At 38.4% G+C, this 23,656-nt stretch overlaps 1 protein-coding gene across 3 annotated transcripts in view; it reads left to right on the top strand.

The window, feature by feature from the left end:
- LOC128507180 (homer protein homolog 1) overlaps window positions 1-20,336 on the top strand; it is a 37,074-nt gene extending 16,738 nt beyond the window's left edge. Inside the window, exons 2-11 of one of the 3 annotated variants that reach the window (XM_053477881.1) lie at window positions 7,808-7,964; window positions 10,199-10,330; window positions 11,910-12,002; window positions 12,099-12,125; window positions 12,563-12,595; window positions 13,958-14,094; window positions 15,443-15,605; window positions 17,504-17,614; window positions 17,837-17,917; window positions 18,169-20,336. In XM_053477881.1, coding sequence (XP_053333856.1) covers window positions 7,808-7,964; window positions 10,199-10,330; window positions 11,910-12,002; window positions 12,099-12,125; window positions 12,563-12,595; window positions 13,958-14,094; window positions 15,443-15,605; window positions 17,504-17,614; window positions 17,837-17,917; window positions 18,169-18,363 — 1,129 coding nt within the window. In that variant the 3' untranslated portion in view covers window positions 18,364-20,336. Of the gene's footprint in view, window positions 1-7,807; window positions 7,965-10,198; window positions 10,331-11,909; window positions 12,003-12,098; window positions 12,126-12,562; window positions 12,596-13,957; window positions 14,099-15,442; window positions 15,606-17,503; window positions 17,615-17,836; window positions 17,918-18,168 lie in introns of those variants that run through there. The other 2 variants (XM_053477882.1, XM_053477883.1) reach the window with 2 other exon arrangements.
- Window positions 20,337-23,656: the final 3,320 nt, after the last annotated feature.

The raw sequence follows: 23,656 nt of genomic DNA, 5'->3' as shown, positions 1-23,656 counted from the left end.
TACCACAAAAAAAAAATTCTTTTAATCCAACGTTTTGTTTTATATTGTGCAGTCAGAGAGTGAACCCGGTAGCGGTGCGCTTTCATATCCAGTTCCCGACACACTGCACCCACAGGCTAACACACAAACTACAATTTGGGCTGCAGGCTGACGTTAGACAGAGACAAGCGAACGCCGGTGTAGAAGTCAATCGATCGCCACTACAAAACGCAACATAAACGTCTAGGACGTTCAGAGCACGTTCATTTATCCAAAAATTTAACGCCCGTGTGAACAAGGCTTAAAAAAGAATGAAGTTGGGCTCCTGAGTGGCATAACAGAAACGTGTTAGACTTATGACCTGGAGATCACAACAGTCATCAAAAGCAAGGAGTCTAGAAAGAATATTGGCCATGTTTCTTATAGATAGATAGATCGATAGATAGATAAACTAGCGTTAGTACGCATCGTTGACAGTTAAAGAGTTTGTAAAAAAAAAGTTAAAAGATTGAAACGAAAATATCTTTATTAGATATTAGATAAAATCCGCTGATCTTTAATGTGATATTATTATTATTATTATTATTATTATTATTATTTCAGGTTGAAGCCCATGTACACGAATGTCTGTCTTTCTGTACGGCAGAACTCTCTGTCTAACTTATTAATACAGAGAAATAATATGTTGTAATATTGAGGATCTTCCGCCTTGTTTACACTAAGTTGTCCTTCTTTCCTCGTCAGACAAATACACTCCCTGTTCAGTAATCGGAGAGTGAATCACGGATGAGAAATGGAAAAAGTTTTGTCTTAAAATCACTGTTAAAACTTTTACAATCTGGCACAAAACTGCTCATAACTTAATTTCTACCCAACATTTTGATTAAATTTATGGTGCCGGTTAAACTTCAGGCAGATACCTACAGTACATACTGCCAACGTTTCATTCAATTCTGTCCAGTTTTATGTGATGCTGTGACAAACTTTGGCTGGACAGAAATAGAGACAGATTTTTCAGAGACCAGTTTCTGATCCTCTAATGTATAAAACGTGAAGTTATCACTGACAGAGCGAGTTCTGACCGACCTACAGACAAAACCTTTCTTTTATTTATAAAGATAGATACTTTATTGAACCCGAAGGAAATTTCAGAGAGGTAGCGTTTTGTGTTTGTGTGTGTGTGTGTTTGGGGGGGAGTGCATGGCATAAGATCACTGTCAAAAATATTCATTTGATATTTGTGTATCACAAATATCCAAAAGATTTGTGTGTAATTCTGTCTTTTGTCTGAGTTGGATTCCAAAATCTACGGCCACGACAGCTTACAGATAGGAGATTTTGATCTTATTCCATAGGAGTGTGAGTAAGCAGTTTGAAAAGGTGCATTAAAAAGTAAGCATGTTGTAGTCGGCACTATATTAGCTAGAGATAAATTATCAAGAAAATTGGGTTTTTTCCTATACCGATTTTTTTTTTCCTATACCGCTTTATCCTGTATTTAAGGCAATTTAAAGACAACTTACTGCACTAGATTTTTAAGTTTAAGGGCTAACTCCAGTTCTTGAGCTTTGCAACCTGCAAAACAAAACAAAAATATATATATATAATAGATGTTTTTGGGAAATTTTATGAAATGTTAGACAAAAAGAGAAATGATGAAATTTAACTAAGTACATTATATTATAAACATGTAAATATGGCAAAGACAGCCTTCCTAGACAAAAAAAAAAAAAAGTAAATTGCTTGCCATGTGGGAAATAACAATGGTGGACGAAAACTCCAGCAGAATTAAGATAACATGAAGCAACACAGTAATATAGGCATTATACAGTACACATATAGACATATAGACATGGACAGGAAGTGCAGTAATCATGTTAAACACCAGTATTGTACAAAAAATTTAATAAACTAAATACAACAGCGAGCAGACAAAAACTGTGACAATTAAAAAAATAATTGAGTAGAATAAATCAATAACCCGAATATACAGAAGAAAGCCCTCACTGTCACTCACTCATCTTCTATACCACGTCATCCTGTATTCAGGGTCGCGTCATTTATACAATTACTTTATAGATCCTGTGTCGAAATAAGTGTGTTTGAGAAGCGATCAATTAATATGTGTGTATTTTGCCAACATACTAAACAGCGCAATCATTTTTATATATTTCTCTTCAATCAGTCTTTCCTTTTCCTTTAGTCTTTCAGCGTGAGGGATCCCTCAATCTATTGAACCAGCACACAAGTGTGGAATGTTGTGTCCGGGAATATGTGTTTAAAAAAAAAAAAAAAAAAACCCACTCTTTTATTCTTCCCTCTTTATACATTCGTGATATTTGATATTATTTATTACTTGTTAATAATGTAACCGTCAGGTCGGTTCCGCAGGAAAGGAAGCAACAGGCTTACAGTACTGTACATAATGAACGGATTCCTGATATGAAATAAGACTTGGCAAATCTCCATTTTGCTAACTTAATTAACAGTGACAGAGAGAGGACTAGTCCCCGAGAGAGAGAAAGAGAGACGTCCCTAAGCACAGTGCAGTGACTCTGTTCAGGAAAACTGCCTCGCACTTTCTTAATGAGGTCTGACTCAGCCAGTTACTGTACTGTACATCTCTCTGCTAAACCTACTGCACTTCAGCGTAGGGGCTAAACATCTGGCCGAATCAGAACGGGTATTTAAAATTTGAAAGGCTTTTTAAAGGGTACTCCTCGCTGAGGATCGGCAAATGAAACATCATAAGGACAGCTCAAGGAAGAGAAGCAGAAACACACCTGGGAGGTTCTTGCTCAATAACTGCACTTTGAGTCCCGCTTTTCGTCAGCGTCACTCTCTCTTCGTCTGCTGCGGCTTCTTGCTCGCCCCTTTTTCCAGCTGCGATATTATCTTTATCCCTTTAAGTGCCTCCGAATGGAAATGGCAGGGACACGGGGATGTGGAAGTGGACACGGAGTAGAACAAGCACACAGCAAATACAGACGTTCTCACACACACAGAACTGGCTTAAAGGTGTATCCGGTTTATATTTTACCCACCTTATAGGATTTTTTTTGAATGACTTAATGATTAAATGATGATTGAAATATTTATACACTTAAAACAATTTACATTAAATAAGAACAATAAGAAAACCCTTCACACAGTGATTGCCAGTCGCTTTGCACCTCCGGGTTCCGGGTTTGATTCCCGCCCTGGGTCTGTGTGTATGGAGTTCACAGTCCAAACACATATAACAGTGCCGCTTCAAACAGTTTAAAAAGATTTAACAATCACATGTCTCAGAGAAAGCATGTTAGAGTCTTTGCCAGTTGATAGACTGTTCCCAAATTGCCTGTAGTGTGTGTGTGTGTGTCATACAGGGTGTAGCCCGTCTCGTGCCTTAAGCCCCCCGCCACCCTATATACAGGATACAGCAATATAGACGATGAGTGAGTGAGTGAGTGAGTTCACATAGGACAACTGTTTATAAACAAAAACAAATGACGATCTAGAGATTTTGACCCACTTCACCCAAATTATTGTTCAGCATCACTTCAAGCAGGTTTGGTTTCATGCAAATTTCAAAACAAAACCATAACTTTCACTTGTTATCGTAGCTTTACACGTTTAAAAGCATTTTATATGTTTTATGTTTCATGTGTGCAAAAATCTAAAAGAAAAATAAAGCCATAAGATAGGCTGAAAACGTCTTTAAGGATGTTGGAGAATGAGGCGTAACATCACTCTGACCTTTTGTCTTGTACCTGCAGGAAGGAGGAAGCAGCGGATTTGCTTTGCATGTTAAAACGGTCATCAGAAAATCTTATGGTTCTGCTTCTGGTCCAATACGGCAATACAGGAGGCTGTTGGAACAGCTATATATATATATATATATATATATATATATATATATATATATATATATATATGTTTCCTCCAGGTACTTCGGTTTCCTCCCACAGTCTAAAGACCTGCTCTGTAGCCTGACTGGTGTTTCCATGTTGCTCCTAGTGTATGACCCTAACCCTAACCCTAACCCTAACCCTAGCTGGACTGTAAATGGATGTGAATGGACTCTGGTTGCTCAGTCATACTGGGCTCTCAGTTCGGGTATTTTACACGCACTCAGCTCGGATATGTTCGCTCTGACGACCCGTGCTTTATCTCATAGTGGTGCTTCACATTACTGCTTTTCATTAGCGCCACATTGAGACCTACTGGTTTTAAACTTCCCGCAGGAAGAATAAACTTATATCGATCTGTCCGTACACCTTAAAAGGTTCAGTTTTCATAGTCTACTTGCCTTTTTTTTTTTTTTAGAGTAATCCATGCTTGGTAGCGTTCTCCTTTACGTTTCTTCCACACAGTCCGTGTACAAACTATTGTGTTGATTGGCTCTGATAAATGATGCGTATAGCCACGCCCACCTCGAGGGGAAAAAAGCGCTTAATTAGTGGTGTATTAATTACTTTCATTTATCAGAAAAGCATCAGAAACTGGATAGAACTGTGACTCGGGTCCGGACTGCGGTCGGTCATTTAGTGATGCCTGTTCCAGAATAAGATGAATTAAAAGAAAAATAGTGGAAAATAACCATCTTTGTGATTTGTGCTTCATCATTACACACAGAACATCACAATCAGAACGAAAGATAACAACTTAACTGGTTAATTATATCCTAAGTGCTGGCAGGATTGCAGTGATATTTCCAGGCGAAAGAGACTGATTGAGACAGGAAGAGAGAAATGGCACACGTGAGTTAAAGTCGAGATGAGCTTAAAAGCCGCAGAGTCAATGGCTGTAACAGCGACTGACTCATCTCTCAGCTACCGCGCATTTGAATAACGGGAGCGGCGCTTTCATCCCAACAACAAAACCTTCTGCGGTTTTCATTTTCAGCGAGTCAGACAAAACGCTCTGTCTGTGTCCGAAGCGGAAATACGTTGAATGGATTTGCATAGCAGCGCTATCCGTCAATCACACACACACACACACACACACACACACAAAGCAAACGCTTTCGACATCGTAGCCCTGTGAGGTCCACGTTGTACAGCAGGTCAGTATGTGTGTGTGTGTGTGTGTGTGTGTGTGTGAAAGAGAGAGGAAGTCTGGTGGTGGCACTGCTAATATTAAATTGGTGCTCATTTGTTGATTCAAAAGCTACGAACCTCATAACTAGTGCTGGGTTTAATTAATTATGCAGCAAATTAGCTGTAATAGATTTATTAGTAATGATAGTTTCTCTGATTCAAATATATTGATATTCGGCAAGTACTGTACTTACCGTAGTGGGTGTCTGTATTTCCATTTCTTCAATCAGTTCTGGTGAAAATCTGTCTCTATAGATGATGAAATAGATTTATTTGACAGCTTGCAAGCATTTAAAGTCATCAAGGATAAAAACACAATAAAGGCCTGAGGTTTTATTTCTGGTGTACAGTCTGTGTGTGTGTGTGTGTGTGTGTGTGTTTAGTTTGGGTTTGTTTTTTAAGATATCTGATAACACACTGCTGCAATCAGATGAGATCAGTAGATGAGAGTGAATGCAGAATTCTGTTAAAAATACAACAAGATCATCTTATCAGCCTTTTTTTTTTTTTTTCTTCCATCCAATTTATACTTAAAAACAGTCTGGTTTCCACTTGTTGGAATTGTTTAAGAGGAACAGGAAGTTTATTCACCATAACAGCTGCATACTGTACATACAGTATCAGCCATGACGTTACACCGCAAAACAGGCAATGCAAAACAGGGGTGTGGCACCCCAAAGGGGGGGGGGGGGGGGGAGTGCTGTAGTGTCTGGAACCAGGATGTTAAGGGCTCTGGGTCGAAGGGTGGGGACTCTGGGATCAGACTTGGTTTTTCCAAAGCATTCTGTAGAAGTTTTGAGGTCGGGTCGGAGGCCTTGGGTTCTTTGGGTTGGGGGTCCCGTATGCGCTGGGCTGTGCTGCTCTGGGTGTTCTGGTGCCTTTCTATCATGACCAGCATTGACTTTTTTTCTGGTATTTGTGCTGCATTGGTTTTGCTGTGGGATGGGACGTGTGCAGGCTGGCATGGGTGAGCATTGGGTGCCCGTGATTCAGTCACCAGTTCCCTGGTGACCGGTGGTGTTAATGTTATGGCTAATTGATATACTGTAGATAGATAGATAGATTTCATTCCAAACTGCAAAAAATAGCTTCTCTGACTTAAGCGTGTGTGTGTGTGTCTGTAAAAATGCTTCCTGTTTTTTCCTCGTCTCTATTCTGTTTGTGTTGTAACGAGTGTCATAAATCACTTTAATTATTAGTGACAATCTTCATTTCATTTCCATTAACCTGCTCCGATGCAGTGCTTTATTGCATAGCAAAGAAAGAGTGATGGGCCTAATGAGCTGTGTGTGTGTGTGTGTGTGTGTGTGTGTGTGTGTATGTGTGTGCGTGAGTGTATTTTTCACAGGTGTGAACACAGTTAGGGTCCTGGCATGATTTTAAAAAACGTCCACACACACGTGCACACACACACACACACACACACACACACACACACAAATACACACACACAGAGTATTCTGCTTTATGAATCCTTCCCATCAGTTGGTTGAACCTTCACCTATTAAAAAAAAAGTTTGTTATTTACTGATTATTGTTTGTTATTTATATTAATTATATTACATTAATATATATAAAGATTTGATGTTGTGGAATGTGGTTTTGTTTTTCTTTATCATAAAGTTAATAAGATACAAGAACAAAAGATCACAGCTTGTCATCATGAAACCCTTTGATCTAATAGTCTAATAGTGTCGGTAAGCATCATTTGTTTACTTATTTACGTCTATCTGTTACAAAGCACTGACGCTGGAGACTCCTTCCATAAAAGTTCAAATCATCATCTAACTGTAAAGTCCATTATATTAGTTTAATGTTAATATTTCTATAAAGGATTGCTAGCAGAGTCTACATTTACACTGCAGGCAAAATCCGTGGCCCATGTCTGATTTACTGACCTGATCTGTTTTTGTTTGTTTGTTTGTGCAAAAGTCTTGACCCCCCCTTCATTTTTTTTTTTTTTAAAGCTCCAGACCTTTTTGTATTTAATGTAGTTTCGATGAATAGTTCTCCAGGTTCACTGAAGGACTGTTCAATCTCCCGTCATTTTCACTCCAGTCCCTGTACCCGAGCAGTTTCGGGGGAATGTTGTTTGTTTGTTAAGCCACACAGTGACCTCTGAATTATTCAAACATAAGAAAAAACATCTAATAATAAGCTGATTATTTACCTTTAACAGCATGCTCTTAAGCGCTTCGTGTATTACATCCAGGCAGGATGTAGGTTTATAGCCTAGAAATGACTGAAACTACACACACATGCACACATACTGTATACACACACACACACACACATTTTGTACTCGTTTTCTAAGCAGACACTGATGATTTTCCGAGACTCAGGAGTAGAAAGTGTTCAGGTCAGCATATACTGTACACAGCGCTACTTGAGATCTAGTCCGCATCATCACACTGCATGTTGTGTCACGTGGTACTGTCTGGTCGGATCATTCCATTGGTCAGTTCAGACTGCCATCTTGGCACAGGGTCTAATGACGAGCTCGCTGTGTTTGCCTCATGTAGAGTGACACAGCTGCCATTCACATACACACTGCAACAAAAAAAAACAACAACCCTAAAATAAAATAAAAATATGATATCAAATAATAAATCAAATATAAAATAGCAAGCACAGATATCTGGCTCTTTCTAAGATGAAGATTTAAAAAAAAAAAAAAAACAGAATATGCTATATGTTTGTTAAAATTATTCTAAAATAATCATACTTTCTGTTATTTGTTTCGACAGAGAGCAACCCATCTTCAGCACCAGAGCCCACGTCTTCCAGATCGACCCAAACACCAAAAAGAACTGGGTCCCCACCAGCAAGCACGCTGTCACTGTATCCTACTTTTACGACAGCACCCGCAACGTCTATCGCATCATCAGCCTGGACGGCTCCAAGGTCAGGACTCGACATCCTATACGAACTTAAAGCTGTTACGGGAAAAATCAAGTTATGACAGCATTCATTTTTTTTTTTTTTTTTTTACATATGCAGGTCATTCCGTTCCAAAAAGTACGAAAATAATCATTCATAAATGTGCTGTTATCGGGAAATAAAAAACAGCAGATAAAGCAAGTTGGTCGTGCTGTAGGTTGATGTACCATGTCATTGGGTCATGTTTTATTTACAATTTAGTTTTAATAGTTTTGCTAAATTGAAGATGGTAAGACTTTATTTTAGGGGTACCTACATATGGGCTTTATAATACATTGTAACGCATTCATAACTATTTACATACATAAGGACTTTATATGTACATATACATTTTCTACATATGGATTTCATGACATATCATAATGCATACCTAACTATTTCCTACATATGGCTGTTATAACACATTATAACACATTTATAACCATCACTTACATATTTATAACCATTACTGGCATATAAACTTCATAACATATACATAACCATTTCCTACATATGAACATCATAACATCATTGCAAACATTATCTATATATGGGTTTATAACAGAAGATAATGCATTCATAACCATTACCTACAGTACATAAGGGCTTTACTGTATAACACATACATAACCATTTCCTACATATTAGATTCACAACACCATCAAAACCATTATCTACATATGGGTTTATAACACATTATAACACATTCATAACCACTTACCTACATATAGGCTTCATTACATATCATAACTCATGCATAACCGTTTCCTACATACGGGGATTCATAACACATTCATAACAATTACTCACATATGTATAACCATTACTGGCATATAGGCTTCATGACACTTTCACAACCACTATCTACATATGGGTTTCATAAGATAGTCATAACCATTACCTACCACTGCAAAAAGAAAAAAAAAAACATAGCATAGAACATCATAGCACATTTATTACCATAACCTACATATAGGCTTCATAACACATACATAACCATCAACTATGTATGTCCTTCATAACACATACATTTATACATTACATTAAGCTTTTATAAAACTGTGTTAGACCCTTCATAACATGTTTATGTCAAAACTAGTCAGGTGACATTACAGCTTTTATGCAGATGCTTTATGAATGGATTATGTCAATGTTATGAATGGTTTTTGTGCTCTTAAACTGAATTAATAAAAAAAAGGTTAATAGCACTATTCCTGTGCATCACGTACAGTTCATATTATATAGTAATAGTGCTTATGACGTTGTAATAAATTAGAAACATGCTATCATATTAGCTTAAGGTAATGTTTATGAATGGTTTATGAAGGTGTTATAAAGGTGGGTAAGAAGTGGAACCTATTTCAGTATGGGTACTTACTGTAGTTATGATACAGGAGAAGTATTCATTTGTTTGTGGACAGTACCATACTGATGAGAAAAGAAGCATTAGATGAAGCTCTGTTCCTTTCTGCCTTACTCATATATGCATGCACACACACACACACACACACGCACACGCACACACATTAGAGAGTTCCATGGGGGTGGCATGGAAGTTATTTTGGACTCTATGCAGGAATAAGAGGGAAAGATATTTTGGAATGCATGATTGCATAACAGACACGTGTGCGTGTACACACACGCACACACACACACACACACACACTTACACACACACGCAAGCACCCACAACACAACCATCACCTTCTCTTAGGCCGGTAAACAAGCTCTTCGGGAAAATCCAATCTCCTCACAAGTCTGCATAAGACCTAGAATGTGTGTGTGTGTGTGTGTGTGTGTGTGTGTGTACAGTACAATACGCACAGCAAGCAAATTGCCAAAAATGGGCAGCAACAATAGCTTATTATACAAAAGCTAAAACACACACACACACACACACACACACACACACACACACACACACACACACACAGTAGAGTCAATAGTTCCATAGACATTCTCACTGTATTGACTGCTTCCTGTTGTTTAATCAATTTAGGTTCAACCACAGCTTCTGAACAACACACACACACACACACACACCATAATCGTGTAATGCATGATAAATACAATCGACTTCTCAAGAGATCTTTTTTAATTACCTGCTGTAGTACGCGATTAGATTTTCTAATAACCACGTGGCGAAATTTTAGGACTCTTACATGTTTGTGTCGAATAAAAGAATTGAAGCGGTTTATTTGATCTTTTCCCCCTTTCAGGCGATCATCAACAGCACCATCACCCCCAACATGACTTTCACAAAGACCTCGCAGAAATTCGGGCAGTGGGCGGACAGCAGGGCCAACACCGTCTACGGCCTGGGCTTCTCATCTGAGGGCCACCTCAGCAAAGTGAGACCAAAACAACAACAACGAACATCTAATGCTGGTGTATACAGTTTACCTCGGATTTAATAATTCCATCCTGGAATTACTGAGTAGGAATTCTGAATTAAGACGACGCTTTCATCGGTTTATTCCTAGAAGGAGGTCGGAAATGGCAAAGTTACAACCCAGAGTCGCGTGTAGTTTTATTCACTTACTAGGCGTGAAAGCGATTTCTAATATAATGCACTAACACAATGTATGGTAAGCTAGAAACCCTGCATCAGTACAGATTATTGATTATATCAATATAGATTTATAAAAGAAAAATAAAAAAATTTCTTTAATTTTTGTAAAGCTGCTTTGAGACAATGACCATTGTTAATAGCGCTATATACTGTAAATAAAATTGAATTGAATTGAATTAAAAGAAACCACTTGAGTACAAACTGCTACGTTCGGCAGAAGTTCATAACTTTACATTTATAATGTACAACTTGGAAAAAACTATGCAAGTTCCCCTCAATTCAGAATTTTACTGGGAAAGTCAGGAAAGTTCTCAACATGCTAACATGACCACTAGCATCGTCCAGTGTATATAAAATGAAATTTAATTTTAATAGTCCATAGTTGAGTTTATTTCTTGATTAATCCACATATTATAACAAATATAATAATTAGACCTACAATTTTAAAAAAGTAAATACATCATATTGGAAACACCACGGACGAACCGATACGATATGGTATGACGATACCAAGGTGTCGATTTTATTTGTATTGCAATTAAAATGTTTTTTTTTTTATATAATATAAAAATAAGTATCACGATTTTATAAATATCCCAATTCAATATTTTTGAGATCTTTTATTTTGGGATATAAACTTGCTCCTACGACACAGGACACTGTACTGCCTACCAATTTGTGAATAGTTTTGAGTGCACCACCTGCAGTATTATAGAGGAACTCTCTTTTTCCTTCCCCTCTGATAGAGCTCGGCCGAACAGCTCTCTTTAGGCTCCCGGCTGCAAAAGGCTATCACACAGGATGACGCACTTTAGTTCGAGCACTTTACCGCTGCGCCACTCGGGGGCCATGAATCGCGCCCATGAATTTGGCGGAGCTTCTGAAGGAGGGCTAAAGTAATGGGTGGATTTGTTACGTTCAAATATCAACTTTCTCTTTCTCTGTAATTGCCGACTCCTCTCGACTCAAAACATGATCATGAAGCCCATGTGGCATCCTTATTTTCTTCTAAATGTTCAACTGCAAGGTGCCTGTGGGAGAAGGAGAGTTTATATACGACAGCTTTATACTGCACCTTATTTTGCGTGGTTTCATCAGTGTTCCAACAAACCTGTGTGTTCCTGATTCTGAAAATATCATCTGTTATCCGTGCGTGCCAATTAATACGGCCAAATCGAATCCTTCTACCGAAAGTCAGATCACTTCTTGGCTAATGCAAGTTGGGATTCAGAATAAAGACCGTCTCAAGTTTAAACCTACAGAACGAATTTATATATATATTTTTTTTTTTATTCGAAAAACATTAGTAAAATTCTTTTCCTGGATGTTGAATTGGATTTTGTTTTGCTTTTTTCCAGTTTGCGGAAAAATTCGCGGAGTTTAAGGAAGCCGCGCGGTTAGCAAAGGAGAAATCTCAGGAGAAGATGGAGCTGACTAGCACTCCCTCGCAGGTGAGTCTCTGAACATACCCATCATTTAATTGTTGTTTTTTTTTCTTTTTTGAAAACATACTCTGACTTCTAACATCATCCTTCAATTCTTACAAGCGCAAACTGGCTTTGGCGTCTTCAAAGGTAAGGATGGCGTTGGTGGATGGTACCAAGCACCTCCGTCCTCCCCTGCAGTAACCCACCCAAAGCATTTCCACTGAACATCCGCTCAGGACCTCCAGACATTCTGACCTTCAACATCAAACATCAAACCATTTAACATCCAACTAAACCTTCCTTATGTGATTAACACCAGTCAAGAGGTTCTCGCTAAACCGTCCTCACTCACATGTCAAATCCCAGCATCGCCAAATCAACCCTGTCTCTTGTCTGCTGTCCTCTAGCAAACAGTGTCCAGTGTAAAATAAACCTCCAGTCCTCCATCTCACTTGTTAATTAACCACTAAAAATATTTGGAGAAGCTGTATGTCTTGTCATAATTCTCTTTATAAGATGTGACTGGTCACCGTGATTATAGACATTATAAAGGGTTTTTTTTTTGTCCCCTTGTTTAATTCAAGCACAAACGGGACTTGACTCTGGCCGCTAAAAAGGTAAGCAAGAGCCAGCAACAGGCTAAAATGACTAACAATGGGAATTTACCGTTAAAACACTAAAACAATAAGAAAATCTAAATAACTTTAGTGTCTTACTTAACCCTAGTCATAAAAAAATTTGATGTACAGTTTATACACTGAGAACATTTTCACTTTAAAGGTCCCCTATTTTACTATATCTTGTAGTAAAAGAAAAGGTGTGTGTTAATACTCCAATACATTAAACTTCCTCTGTTGCACTCCTCTTCCAATTACACAGTTTCCTTGTCTATTTAAATGAGCTAGTGCTGAGCCACGCCCCCCAGAGAACAGCAGAGCGGCAGAGCTGAGCAACAAGCAAAGGGAGTTCCTTTAGGTATATGAGGTCACATTAGGGAATCAAACATCTAATTGGCTTGTTTAAGAGATTGGCATCCTGGACAAGAGTGCATATAACCTGGAAAATACAGCACCAAATGGAACTTGGATAGCATGCTGCGGTATGGATTTATTTATTTTTCATACCCACTCTCGTAATTATTTAAAGACTCTTTATGCACTTCCTTACGTTAGTGTGAGAAGAGCGCGGCCAGCAGTGGCTTTGTCCTGTCATTGACTGATCTTTAGCTCGAAACCCAGCCACGCCACAGCTGCCAGCGGAAGAGAGGATAATTGACCCGGCTCTCTGGGAGGCAAAATTGCCCTATTTCCCTCTCGCTCCGGCAATAATAAGCGTGATACTGGGCAATCATGGCTGTCTATTGGAGTAAAGAAGAGGCATTCCGTGCTCGTAGCAGATTGAAAAGACAGCAGCTTTACGTGGATTTCACATAACCTAGATATAACCGGGTGGAAATGAGCAAGGAAATAAAGGAACTAAAAAGAGACTGTGTCTAATCCTAGAGGAAGTGTTGGCATGTTCGGTCACAGCAGAGCTTCAAGGGTCTTTGGACAAAAAAGCGTGAAATGATGATGGAGGAACGTGAGAAAAACAGACCTAGTGAAGATGCATGTTGTGTTAAACGCACAGTGCTGACACTCCAACTCGTCTAGTGGAGTGTGTACCTATTATTAAACATCTCATTACTCACGGTGCTACTGTATATAGAGATATTAGGAAGAAACTTGAGGTTTTGAAGAAGCAGAGAAAGAAAGTGTGAATGTAGGGCCAAAGATATCCACCCTCATCTCAGTTCAATAACGACCACCGATCACCACTAAGGCTTCCTCAGACATCCCTCATTATTCCTCTTTCTACAGCTCGAGCGAATCAGAGCATGTGGACAAATTTTTACCTCCCCAGTGTCTCGGTCCTATAAAAGCAGAAACGTGTGAACATCTAAAGCCAAGTATTTTATTTCTGCATATACTCTTTACCAGGAATCTGCTACGGGTGACCTGCAATCACCTTTGACCCCCAAGAGCATCAACGGGACGGACGATGAAGGGATCACTCCTGACGTTTCTCAGAACTCCGAGCCTCGAGTCGAGACCAACGCAGTGCCCTTCCCCCACAGGTGAACTCAAAAACTTTGAACCAAATGTTCTTAATGTGCGTGGCATTTTTTAACCCCTGGACCTGCATGTAATCCCAAAAAAGCTATAAAGATGTACGGGATTTCAAGTGAAATTGCTGCAGTTCATACCAAAATGCATTATTGACACGCTTCCCAGATCCCTGGGGTACAGTAAAGCTGTAATTTAACCCGCTGTGTTAGGCGAGCATTAAATATAGATGAAAATGCACTTAAATCATTTTGCATGAAGGCCACTTCATAGTCAAAATTTTATTTTAGTGTTTCTAGAGTAAAGCTTTTTCATTTTTTTACTGAATCAGGACACGGCATGGAGTCTGCATTTAGCCTTTTTTATAAATTAAAGTACCGAATGTTGCTTTAAACTTAATGTTCACATGGGAGAAAAACCATACAAGACGGAAACGTCCTTTAGATCCATCCTGTTAGATCTGTGCATCTGAAAATGTATAGAATATATATTCTGTAGATTATTAAATGTTTTATTTAGACTGCATTACTTTAAGGTATAAATTTATATTTAGATATATTACGGTCCCCTACATACAAACGAATTCTGTTCTGAGAGCTAGTCCAATTTGTTCGTAAGTCCAACAAACATAGTCTAGGTATTAGTACTCTAACACAATTGGCTCTACATAGTATATTACAGTACAGCATTCTTTAAAATCGTGACCATGGTCAAACAGTTCATGTTAAATACACGAACAATGTCTGCCATTTTTTTCACCTTGCTCCATTCTCTCGATTATTTTTACTTTTTGTCTTCTTCGTTTTTGCTTTGTCACTTCTTAGCAGTACCAGTTTCATCGCCGCTGCTTTTACGTTTGCTTCCGGACACCCTGGGATGCACACTGCATGCACGGCAGACATGTGATCTTACTTCTGCTTAAACACGTGTTCGTATCTTTGAAAAGTTCGTAACTCGAATGTCATACAGTATGTAAGGCACTTACTATTCATCAAATTTATTCAACTTATTTAGATGCTTTTCCCATAAAAGCCTGTTTTTTCTGCTGCCCAGTGCCATTCTCTCTCAGTTTCCATTGCGCTGATTTAAAGGGAAGCTATTCAGACGTGTTTTTTTCCTCCCCATAACCTCACACCAACCCGGCCCAGCATGATCGCTGTGATTTCAGCGTCCTCCTAACATCCGAACACCTACACCTCGTGCGAAGTTCAGCGCATTACTGTCAGAACTCAGCGCTCAGCCTTCACATGGAACTGCATTCGCTGCTCCAGTTAAATGAATCAACAGCAATTGCTGGGGAAGAACAATCACAGCAATTATTTTATTGTATTTTGGTTGTTTTTTTTTTTGTCCCTGCAGCACCTCGACTAACATCAATAAGCACTGGGAGGCCGAGCTGGCGGCGCTGAAGGGCAACAACGCCAAGCTAACGGCAGCCCTGCTCGAGTCTACAGCCAACGTTAAACAGTGGAAACAGCAGCTCGCTGCTTATCAAGAGGAGGCAGAGAGGCTGCACAAACGGGTGAGACGGCAGGAGGTTTTATTTTGCTGGAGTATACAGTACATACGGAGACGCAACTGGGGCGTTATCTGAAGTGGGGTACACTCATGGACTGTTTTCATCACATGATACAGAAGGTTATTTTTTATTATTATGACTTTAATAACTTGATCATAACAACATTATGCATTAGAGCTCCAGACAGATATAGAGGATAATGATTTCCTGACTGGTAAATTTAGATTTAACGCTGCAGGCTACTGGATGTAAAAACGTTAATAAAGTAATTTTGGGAAATTTTGGGAAATAAGCAATTATTTGGTAGACAACAATATTTTTACTACATAGTAAAAGAATAAAAGACACAGCAGCGAAATGTCAAAAAAGGCTTTTTTTAACAAGTAAAAATCATTAATATAATCAAATGTATCCAGTATTATTATTAAAGGTGATTAAATATCCAGGGTGATTAAAGGGGCAATAGGCGTTTTTTTTTTTTTTTTTTTCATTATGCATTTGGACAAATAGCCTGGACAATATATGATACATGATAAAGTGCATTAATTTGTGAATTAATAGCAAATAGCACATTAATTTTTGGAAAAAGAAATTAAAATAAATAAATAAAACATCTGGAAAGTGGACATCCACTTATAAATGCTTGTGTTTGGATTGGATGAGCATTTTGTCATTCATTTTATAGATTTTTTACAGATTTCTGGTAAAGACATTGGAAGTGGGGGTACAGCACCCATCCACCGCACCCCCACGGCCACGCCCCCATAATAGATTTCATAATACTGTAGATTCAAGCTCTGACTTTTATATTCATACAGGTTTAATCCGTAATAATTTGCCCTGATGTTATTATGGATGTAGGCATATAGGATATCCGTGAACATGAGGGTCATATTGCATTTATACAACATATTCTATTACTGATAAAATGTGCGTGAAGACACCTGACTGTTTTTATTTGCGTCTATTCCGATTTTGTTTCTTCATTCTCCGGGCCAAAAAATATACTTCGTACAGGATTTAGAATTAAATGTTGCCAAGCAATGAACATTTTCTGAAGTTGTTTGTGAGGATGTTTTGCGCATCCATTTGCAGACTCAAGTGAAGGCTACGTTTCGTGTGAAGTTGTACATTCCCCTGATGTACGCATGTAACCATTCAAAATGATTCGCTTGCACACAACGTTTACATCCCCGAATTCCACCATTTAAGTTTATCCAATGCAGAGTAAGTCCGAGTGAGGTTGTGCCAGGATATTCTCACTCGATGGAATGCAATTCACTCTGCTGTAAAGTAGATGTGACAAAATAATAATTATTAATAATAATTATTAATTATTATTAATAATTTTTTTCTTTTTACTGTTTTTTAAGTTTTAAGCGAATGCATCCGCTGGTAGAATTTTAACGAATGTAAATATTGTAATGAATAAGGATGTGTAGAAACAGATTTACCTGTGATGCATTGGCACCGTGTCCAGGGTGTACCCCGCCTCGTGCCCTAAGCCTCCTGGGATAGGCTCCAGGCCTCCCGCCACCCTGAATACAGGATAAAGCATAAGAGTGATAAGCAGCTTTATTATTCCTACATTTGGTTTTGGTTTATTATCATCTTAAACCACAAAAATTATCTGTATCATTTAGATATTATTTTTGTTTGTGGCAGTAACAGGATTACACTTGATTCATGGATGATCAATTTTTAAAGGCAGTAGCTGCACTGGAAATTAACAGCAGACATAAAAAAAAAAAAACAAGATCTCAATTCCTCGCAGGCAGCATGACGGACTCTCAGAGTGACATTGAGGCAGAAGGAGAAAGGGCACGTAGTCTGTCTGGATGTAATTTTTACGCTTTAATCTTATTTGTGTGTGTGTGTGTGTGTGTGTGTGTGTGTTCCAGGTAACAGAGCTGGAGTGTGTCAGTGGGCAGACGACAGGAATCAAAAATCAGAAAACAGAACTGAACCAGACGATAGAGGAGCTGGAGGCGGCGCTGAAGGCCAAGGAGGAGGTGCGATGGAAATCTGTCTAGAACAACACGTTACATTTGAGCCGCGCTGAATTATCCTGTCTGATCAGTCAGAAGGTGTTGATTAATGTTCAGCATACCGAGGCTTATTTACTGCAAAATTGCAGCTCTTAAGGTTGAGCTTGAAGGGACCCCTTTAGTGTGTAAGTGTGTGTTAATTGATTATACGGTAACATCTTATATCTTATGTTTCCATGGTTACAGGAGCTGGAACGATTAAAGGCAGAAGTTGAAAAAGCCAACGAGTTGCAGACCCAGAACGACACGGTCACCCAAAAACTACAGGTGACTTCTTATTCTGCATTTAATCTGTGATTCTGAGAGACGGCCAGGCACCGGAGACGAAACGTTTAAAGTGAAAGCTTGTAAATGATGCCGCTGTTCGTTGTCAGCTGCGCGGCGTCTCAGATTAGCGCTCTCCTCCGAGCGTGTTCAGCTTCCCTGTGACAGAGCATGCATGAATAAAATGTGATGAACTGAACATTACATAGACATTTCATTTGTGCGCACATGTGCGTGTGTGTGTGCGTGCTTAGGAAACAGAGACACGGACGGCAGAACTGGAGACTCAGCTAGCCGAGCTGGAGCAGCGCGTGGAAAGCAGTCACAGCGAGCAGGAGACTTTCCGCAAAAGCCTGCGCTCGCTCCTCGAGCTGCTCGACGGAAAGATCTTCGAGCTGACCGAGCTGAGAGACAGCCTGGCCAAACTGATCGACGGAGGAAGCAGTTAGAGTCTGCGGGAGCACACTGCCCTCTGGTGGAGAAAACATGCACACGCACATACATACATACATAACATAACATACACACACACGCGACGTCATGCCAGCAACGTTCATTAAACATGCATGCAAATGGACAGATGGATTCGAAATGTCCATGTCCTCACACAGGTGCACTTCCACAAACTGGTGCCTGCACCCACCACCCACACCCACACACACACACACACACACACACACTACATATTATGGGCCTAACTATGGATTTAACCTGCCTTTTTGAAATTTCTGATTTTTATGAAATATACACATATTAAAGGGCGTCTCAGTTTTTATTTATTTATTTATTTATTTACATTTTTTTGGTGTGTATGTGTGTGTATGCCATCGCACCGCTGGGCTTTTCATACAGACACGGCTGTCAGCGCGTCTCAGCGACAGGTCAATGTGAATACAGTGTTTATACTAGCCTGCTGAAAGGCTTAAATTTTTTTCTTTTCAGATTTAAATTACAGGTTGTCTGGATTTTATGTCACATTTATGCTTTTTAATCAGTCACATGATTACAGCCATTTGTTAAAGATGCATCTGAGAGCGAAAGGCATCAGAGGTCAAAAAAAAAGAAGGAAGGTAGTAAAATGTGTTATTAAGAGAGAGAGAGAAAGAGATGCCATGCTGCCATGTTTGGTGCATATAATCATGTCTGTTTTGGATATTTTTAAGACATATAAAGGATAGTGTTTTTCCAGAAAGGTAAAGACACACTTTTTATATCAGCTGTTGGATGAACATTTATCATCACAAAGTTGTAACATACAAATCTATACATCTTAGGTTCTATCCAATTACAGTACAAACAAATTACATGGGGCAACATTTAGCTTTCTACTGCACCAAGTGGTCACTAAGGTGAAGTGCAACAAGTACTAATATAGGTGTATTGAGGCAGGAATCACGTTGCCCCGACCCCGTGCTCTTGGTTTTTACCGGTGGTTGGCGTTCACTATTCACTGTTGCAATACCGACAACGTCTGCCACGTGGCCGGGTACTTAAGAACTTGGGTTGCCATTGGACTGATTTAAAGTTTTAAAAGGTCTTGATTTCTAACTAATAATCCGAAATTAAATCTAACAGATTTCTACAAGGCGTGAGTGCAGACAGTGTGTCTATGCTGTACAGAACTATAAAAATAATGAGAAAGGATTTTGAGATTGACTGGATGTTATTGACTCCTCATAGCTGTAATCGACGGGGTGTGATATTTTTAGGACTTGCAGTCCACATTCACGAGCTGCTGCAGGTCCACGTAGTTAAATTCGCGTAGCTGCACAACTGGGAAATGATCACGACTAGACGTTGAGATGTTATGACTACTTCGAGATGTTTTTCTGTTGTTGTAGTTTTGTTTTCTTTTTCACCCAGCACTGTATGTTTGTGTCGATATCCTGTGCAGAAAGGTTTCACTTTAACTTGAAAAGATATTATTGATTCACTGGTTATTTGCTGTAATGAAGATTTCTGAGAGATGTCAGAGTTCACGCTGCTTCCTGTCAACACACTGGATTTTTTTTTTTTTTTTGTTCTGGGAAATGTAGAGACTACGTGTGAATTGTGGATTACACTTACACAATCGGGACGCAAACAAGTCGACAAATTTTGGTCTTGGTGTCTTTTTTAAATTTTTTAAAATGAAACTCCTACCATCAGACCATCAGCAAAGGGGCTTCCTGAGGTTGGAAATTCCAGGTCTCCAGGTCCTTACTTATCCAGTCACGTCCCCACTTTGTGGCACCCGATGAGTCGGACACGTCGGATTTGTGGATTAACTCCAACAGTGAAACCATCCTTCCCACACACACACACACACACACACATACACAACACTTTGCTTTGACTATAAGACACTCTTTCATTTCTACACATTTTTCTAATATATAAATATAACTAATTTATAGTGCACTTGTGCAATTGTGTAAACTGACCTGGGTGAACTTTTTATTATTATTATTATTATTATTATTATTATTTTAAAAATTATGATTATCTAATTTATTTTGCTATTATAGACTTGAATTGTTTTTAATTGTTTTCTGATTATTTCATTGTTTTCAGAAATACTTTCAAATATATATATATATAGTATATAGTATACATATAGTTTTATTTTTGTTGGCCTTTTGGGATTTTTTTTTCTTCTTTTTTTTATTGTACATGGCAAAAGCGTATTGTTGCTGTCTTTTTATTACGTGCAAATAAAAACTGGCAATATTTTTAATCTATTCAAGTATTTAAAAAGATCAGCGATACCACCGTCACCTTTTCCAAGCAGGTGTATCTTTGGCGAAAGTTTTACTCTTTTTTTTTTTTTTTTTCTTTGCCAATCTGTGTTACAGATGAACTTACTCCAGTTGCCTTTGGTACGGAAAAAAAAATGGATCATCGGTAGCTAAAGGTACTTTGGTGGACTTTCCTTTTGCCAAAAATATCTGTGATTATGTACAGTACAAGGACTGTTTTATTGACAGTAAGCGTAAACCTGATAAACACACTTAAAGGGCTTGTATTTTAAGGGAGGCTTCAACCAGGGACATGGGTTGTTTTATTATTATTATTATTATTATAAGCTGTTAATAATGAATTATTCTTTGGAAGGGGGTTGAATAATAATTTTCGATGTTAATTACACCACATGCTTAAACACAATTGTAACTAAGGTATTTATAGTAAAATAAACAATAAAAATATATATTCAATACACTGTGTTACATTAATTAAGCCACTTTGTACTGTGTATTCTCTCTCACACAGACGTGGAATTATCACATCCATATACTGTAGAGCAAACACTAGCAAACTAGCTTGTCTCATTAACTGTATATCTTGTAATTAAAACCATTAGTCAGCTACAAGCTAGCTTGCTAGAATGAGGCTAACTGCTATACTAAGCTCACTAACGTAACTAACAGGCTAGCATTGGATGCTAACAATTCTGTTGGTTACTAGCAAGCTTTCTCACATAAGGTGAAACCAGTAGCACCCACCACAAAAGTCTTTAGCATGTTAGCATTAAGCTAACTGCCACGTTGTCCAAGTTACAAACAAGCTGATTAGCATTTGGATAAGTAATAAGTCAGGGTTTAACTACTAGCCAAAGTTGTTGAAGCATAGCATTAGGTTTAATTAAAAGTATTAGCACTTTAGTCAGTGTCAGGGTAAAGTTTAATGGCAAAAATGATAAAATAAATAAATAAATAAATAAAAAAGCTCCATGAAGTGCACAAATAGTGTTACATTAAAATTATTTAGAGATAATTTCCCCATAAATTTCAACCTCAAGTTGCTAAATCTAAAGCAATTTTTTTTAAAAAATACTGTAATCGTTCTGGTCACTCTGGTCTGTGCAGATCGGGTGACGGATACTCCACACTCTGGAGATGTGAGGTGGTAACAAAAAGTTTCGAGATTAGCTTTGTATACAGCTGTTTTTTTTGCTGTACATCTCATTAGAGCATCGCTGTAACCTTGCCGAATCATGTCAGACATCTCTATGGCAGATTTGTCCAGTTTAAAGCAGAGTTTCACATTTGCTCTTTGACAATGTCCATGTCTTTTGGCACACTGACTTATGATGGTCAATGCTCCCTGTGACTGTAAGTGTGGCCTTGTGCTGCCACCTGTTGGCATGTTAAAAAAAATCAATCTAAAAACTTTTGATATCCCCTTGTATATCTGTTGTTTCTGTGGCAGTTAATTAAGTGGGTCGGGTTGCCAGCTCGACGGCCGATTTTCATTCAGACACTACGGGCAATTTGCAGATGCCAATTACCCTAACTTGCATGTCTTTGGACTTTGGGTGGAAACCTACCAAACACAGGGAAACTATGCAGAAGTCCATGCACACAGACCGCAAGGTGGGAATCCAAAACTCAACCCTGGAGGTGCAAGGCGACAGTGCTAATCACTATGCCATCGCGCTGCCTAAGAATGTGCGTGTTTACTAACAGTAAATAAGTAAGCACGCACCGTATGCATTACCCGGTAGCTGTAAGAAATCACAATCTACAAACTAACTGTCGATTTCAACTATTTTTTAAATAAATTTTATTTATAATTTTGTAAAAACTGAAAATTATAAATCCGAGTTAAAAAGATGACACGCAGACATCAGCAATCATTTACTATCTGTCTTTATTTATTTAAGGGAAGGGGTAGCAATTTAATTACCAAACATGTATTAGGAATAAAATGGGATTGGGAAAAACAAAATAATGTAAATGCCAAAAAGAAGAAAAAAAAGAAGAAAAAAAATTTCCTTTTACATTACCTTAGTTATACATTTTTAAATATTAAGCTCAATAAATACATGTACTTTAAGCAATCATGCAGCTGTTATTTTATTACTTCCTGTTTATTACATTATAATACATGTGAAAAGTATGCATTTTTCAGTTTCTTCTATAATATTGCACATTTCTAGTGACTGTCACTAGTCAGTCACATATAGATATCTGGGTTTGCATTTGTTGAGGTCATGGGATCGAAACTGTAGTGTTGCGTTAACAAATGACTGGAATTTTACTTAGGGATGTGTTATAAAGACATAAGATAGCAATGCATAGAATGTATACCACAAATAAAATGATTAAAAGAAGTGGAATATGTATTAATTAATCTTAAAAAATAAAATAAAATAAAAAAGACTAAATACAGTACAAATGATGAAAACGTGTTTAAAACAAAAGTGCAGCCTGGGGAGTGGTAGCGGATTCTCACACTCCCACAACTACAGCGTTGGCGAGCTGATCCAAGTGCAGCGTGGGTGGGGAAAAAAACAAAAAAACAAAAAAAATTTCGACTGACCTCAGATCAGCTCATGTGGGTGCGTTCCTTCAACACAGTTACACAGTAAGCAATGCATCATGGTCCTGTTCTCATAGTACAATACTAGGCTCTTCAGAGTGCCTAGCTGGCTGATCGGACGTGGTGTTCGGCCACGGTTCGCCTTAATCAGCAGCGTAACAGGCAGCTGGATAAACTCTACGATTGTAAACTTGGACCAGCTTAAAAGTAGGTGTGGACACCAGACACGATTTTATTTGAATAAAAAAAAAATTAAGTCCTGGAAATAACTTCCTGTTCCATCACAGAAAGAGCATTATATACTGAGCAGCAAGCCGATGGATTTTTCAATAAGCGAAACTGGCAGAAAAGCTTTGAGATAATAAGATCTGATATTACACAAGGGGGGCAAGTTTGCAGGAAATGGATGAGAGGTTTTTAGGGATTACAGTGTGTTTGCAG

This window comes from Clarias gariepinus, chromosome 19, assembly GCF_024256425.1.
Source record: "Clarias gariepinus isolate MV-2021 ecotype Netherlands chromosome 19, CGAR_prim_01v2, whole genome shotgun sequence".
Taxonomy (NCBI): domain Eukaryota; kingdom Metazoa; phylum Chordata; class Actinopteri; order Siluriformes; family Clariidae; genus Clarias; species Clarias gariepinus.
Note: the sequence above shows the minus strand (reverse complement) of the source record. Positions and strands in the feature narration are given on the sequence as shown.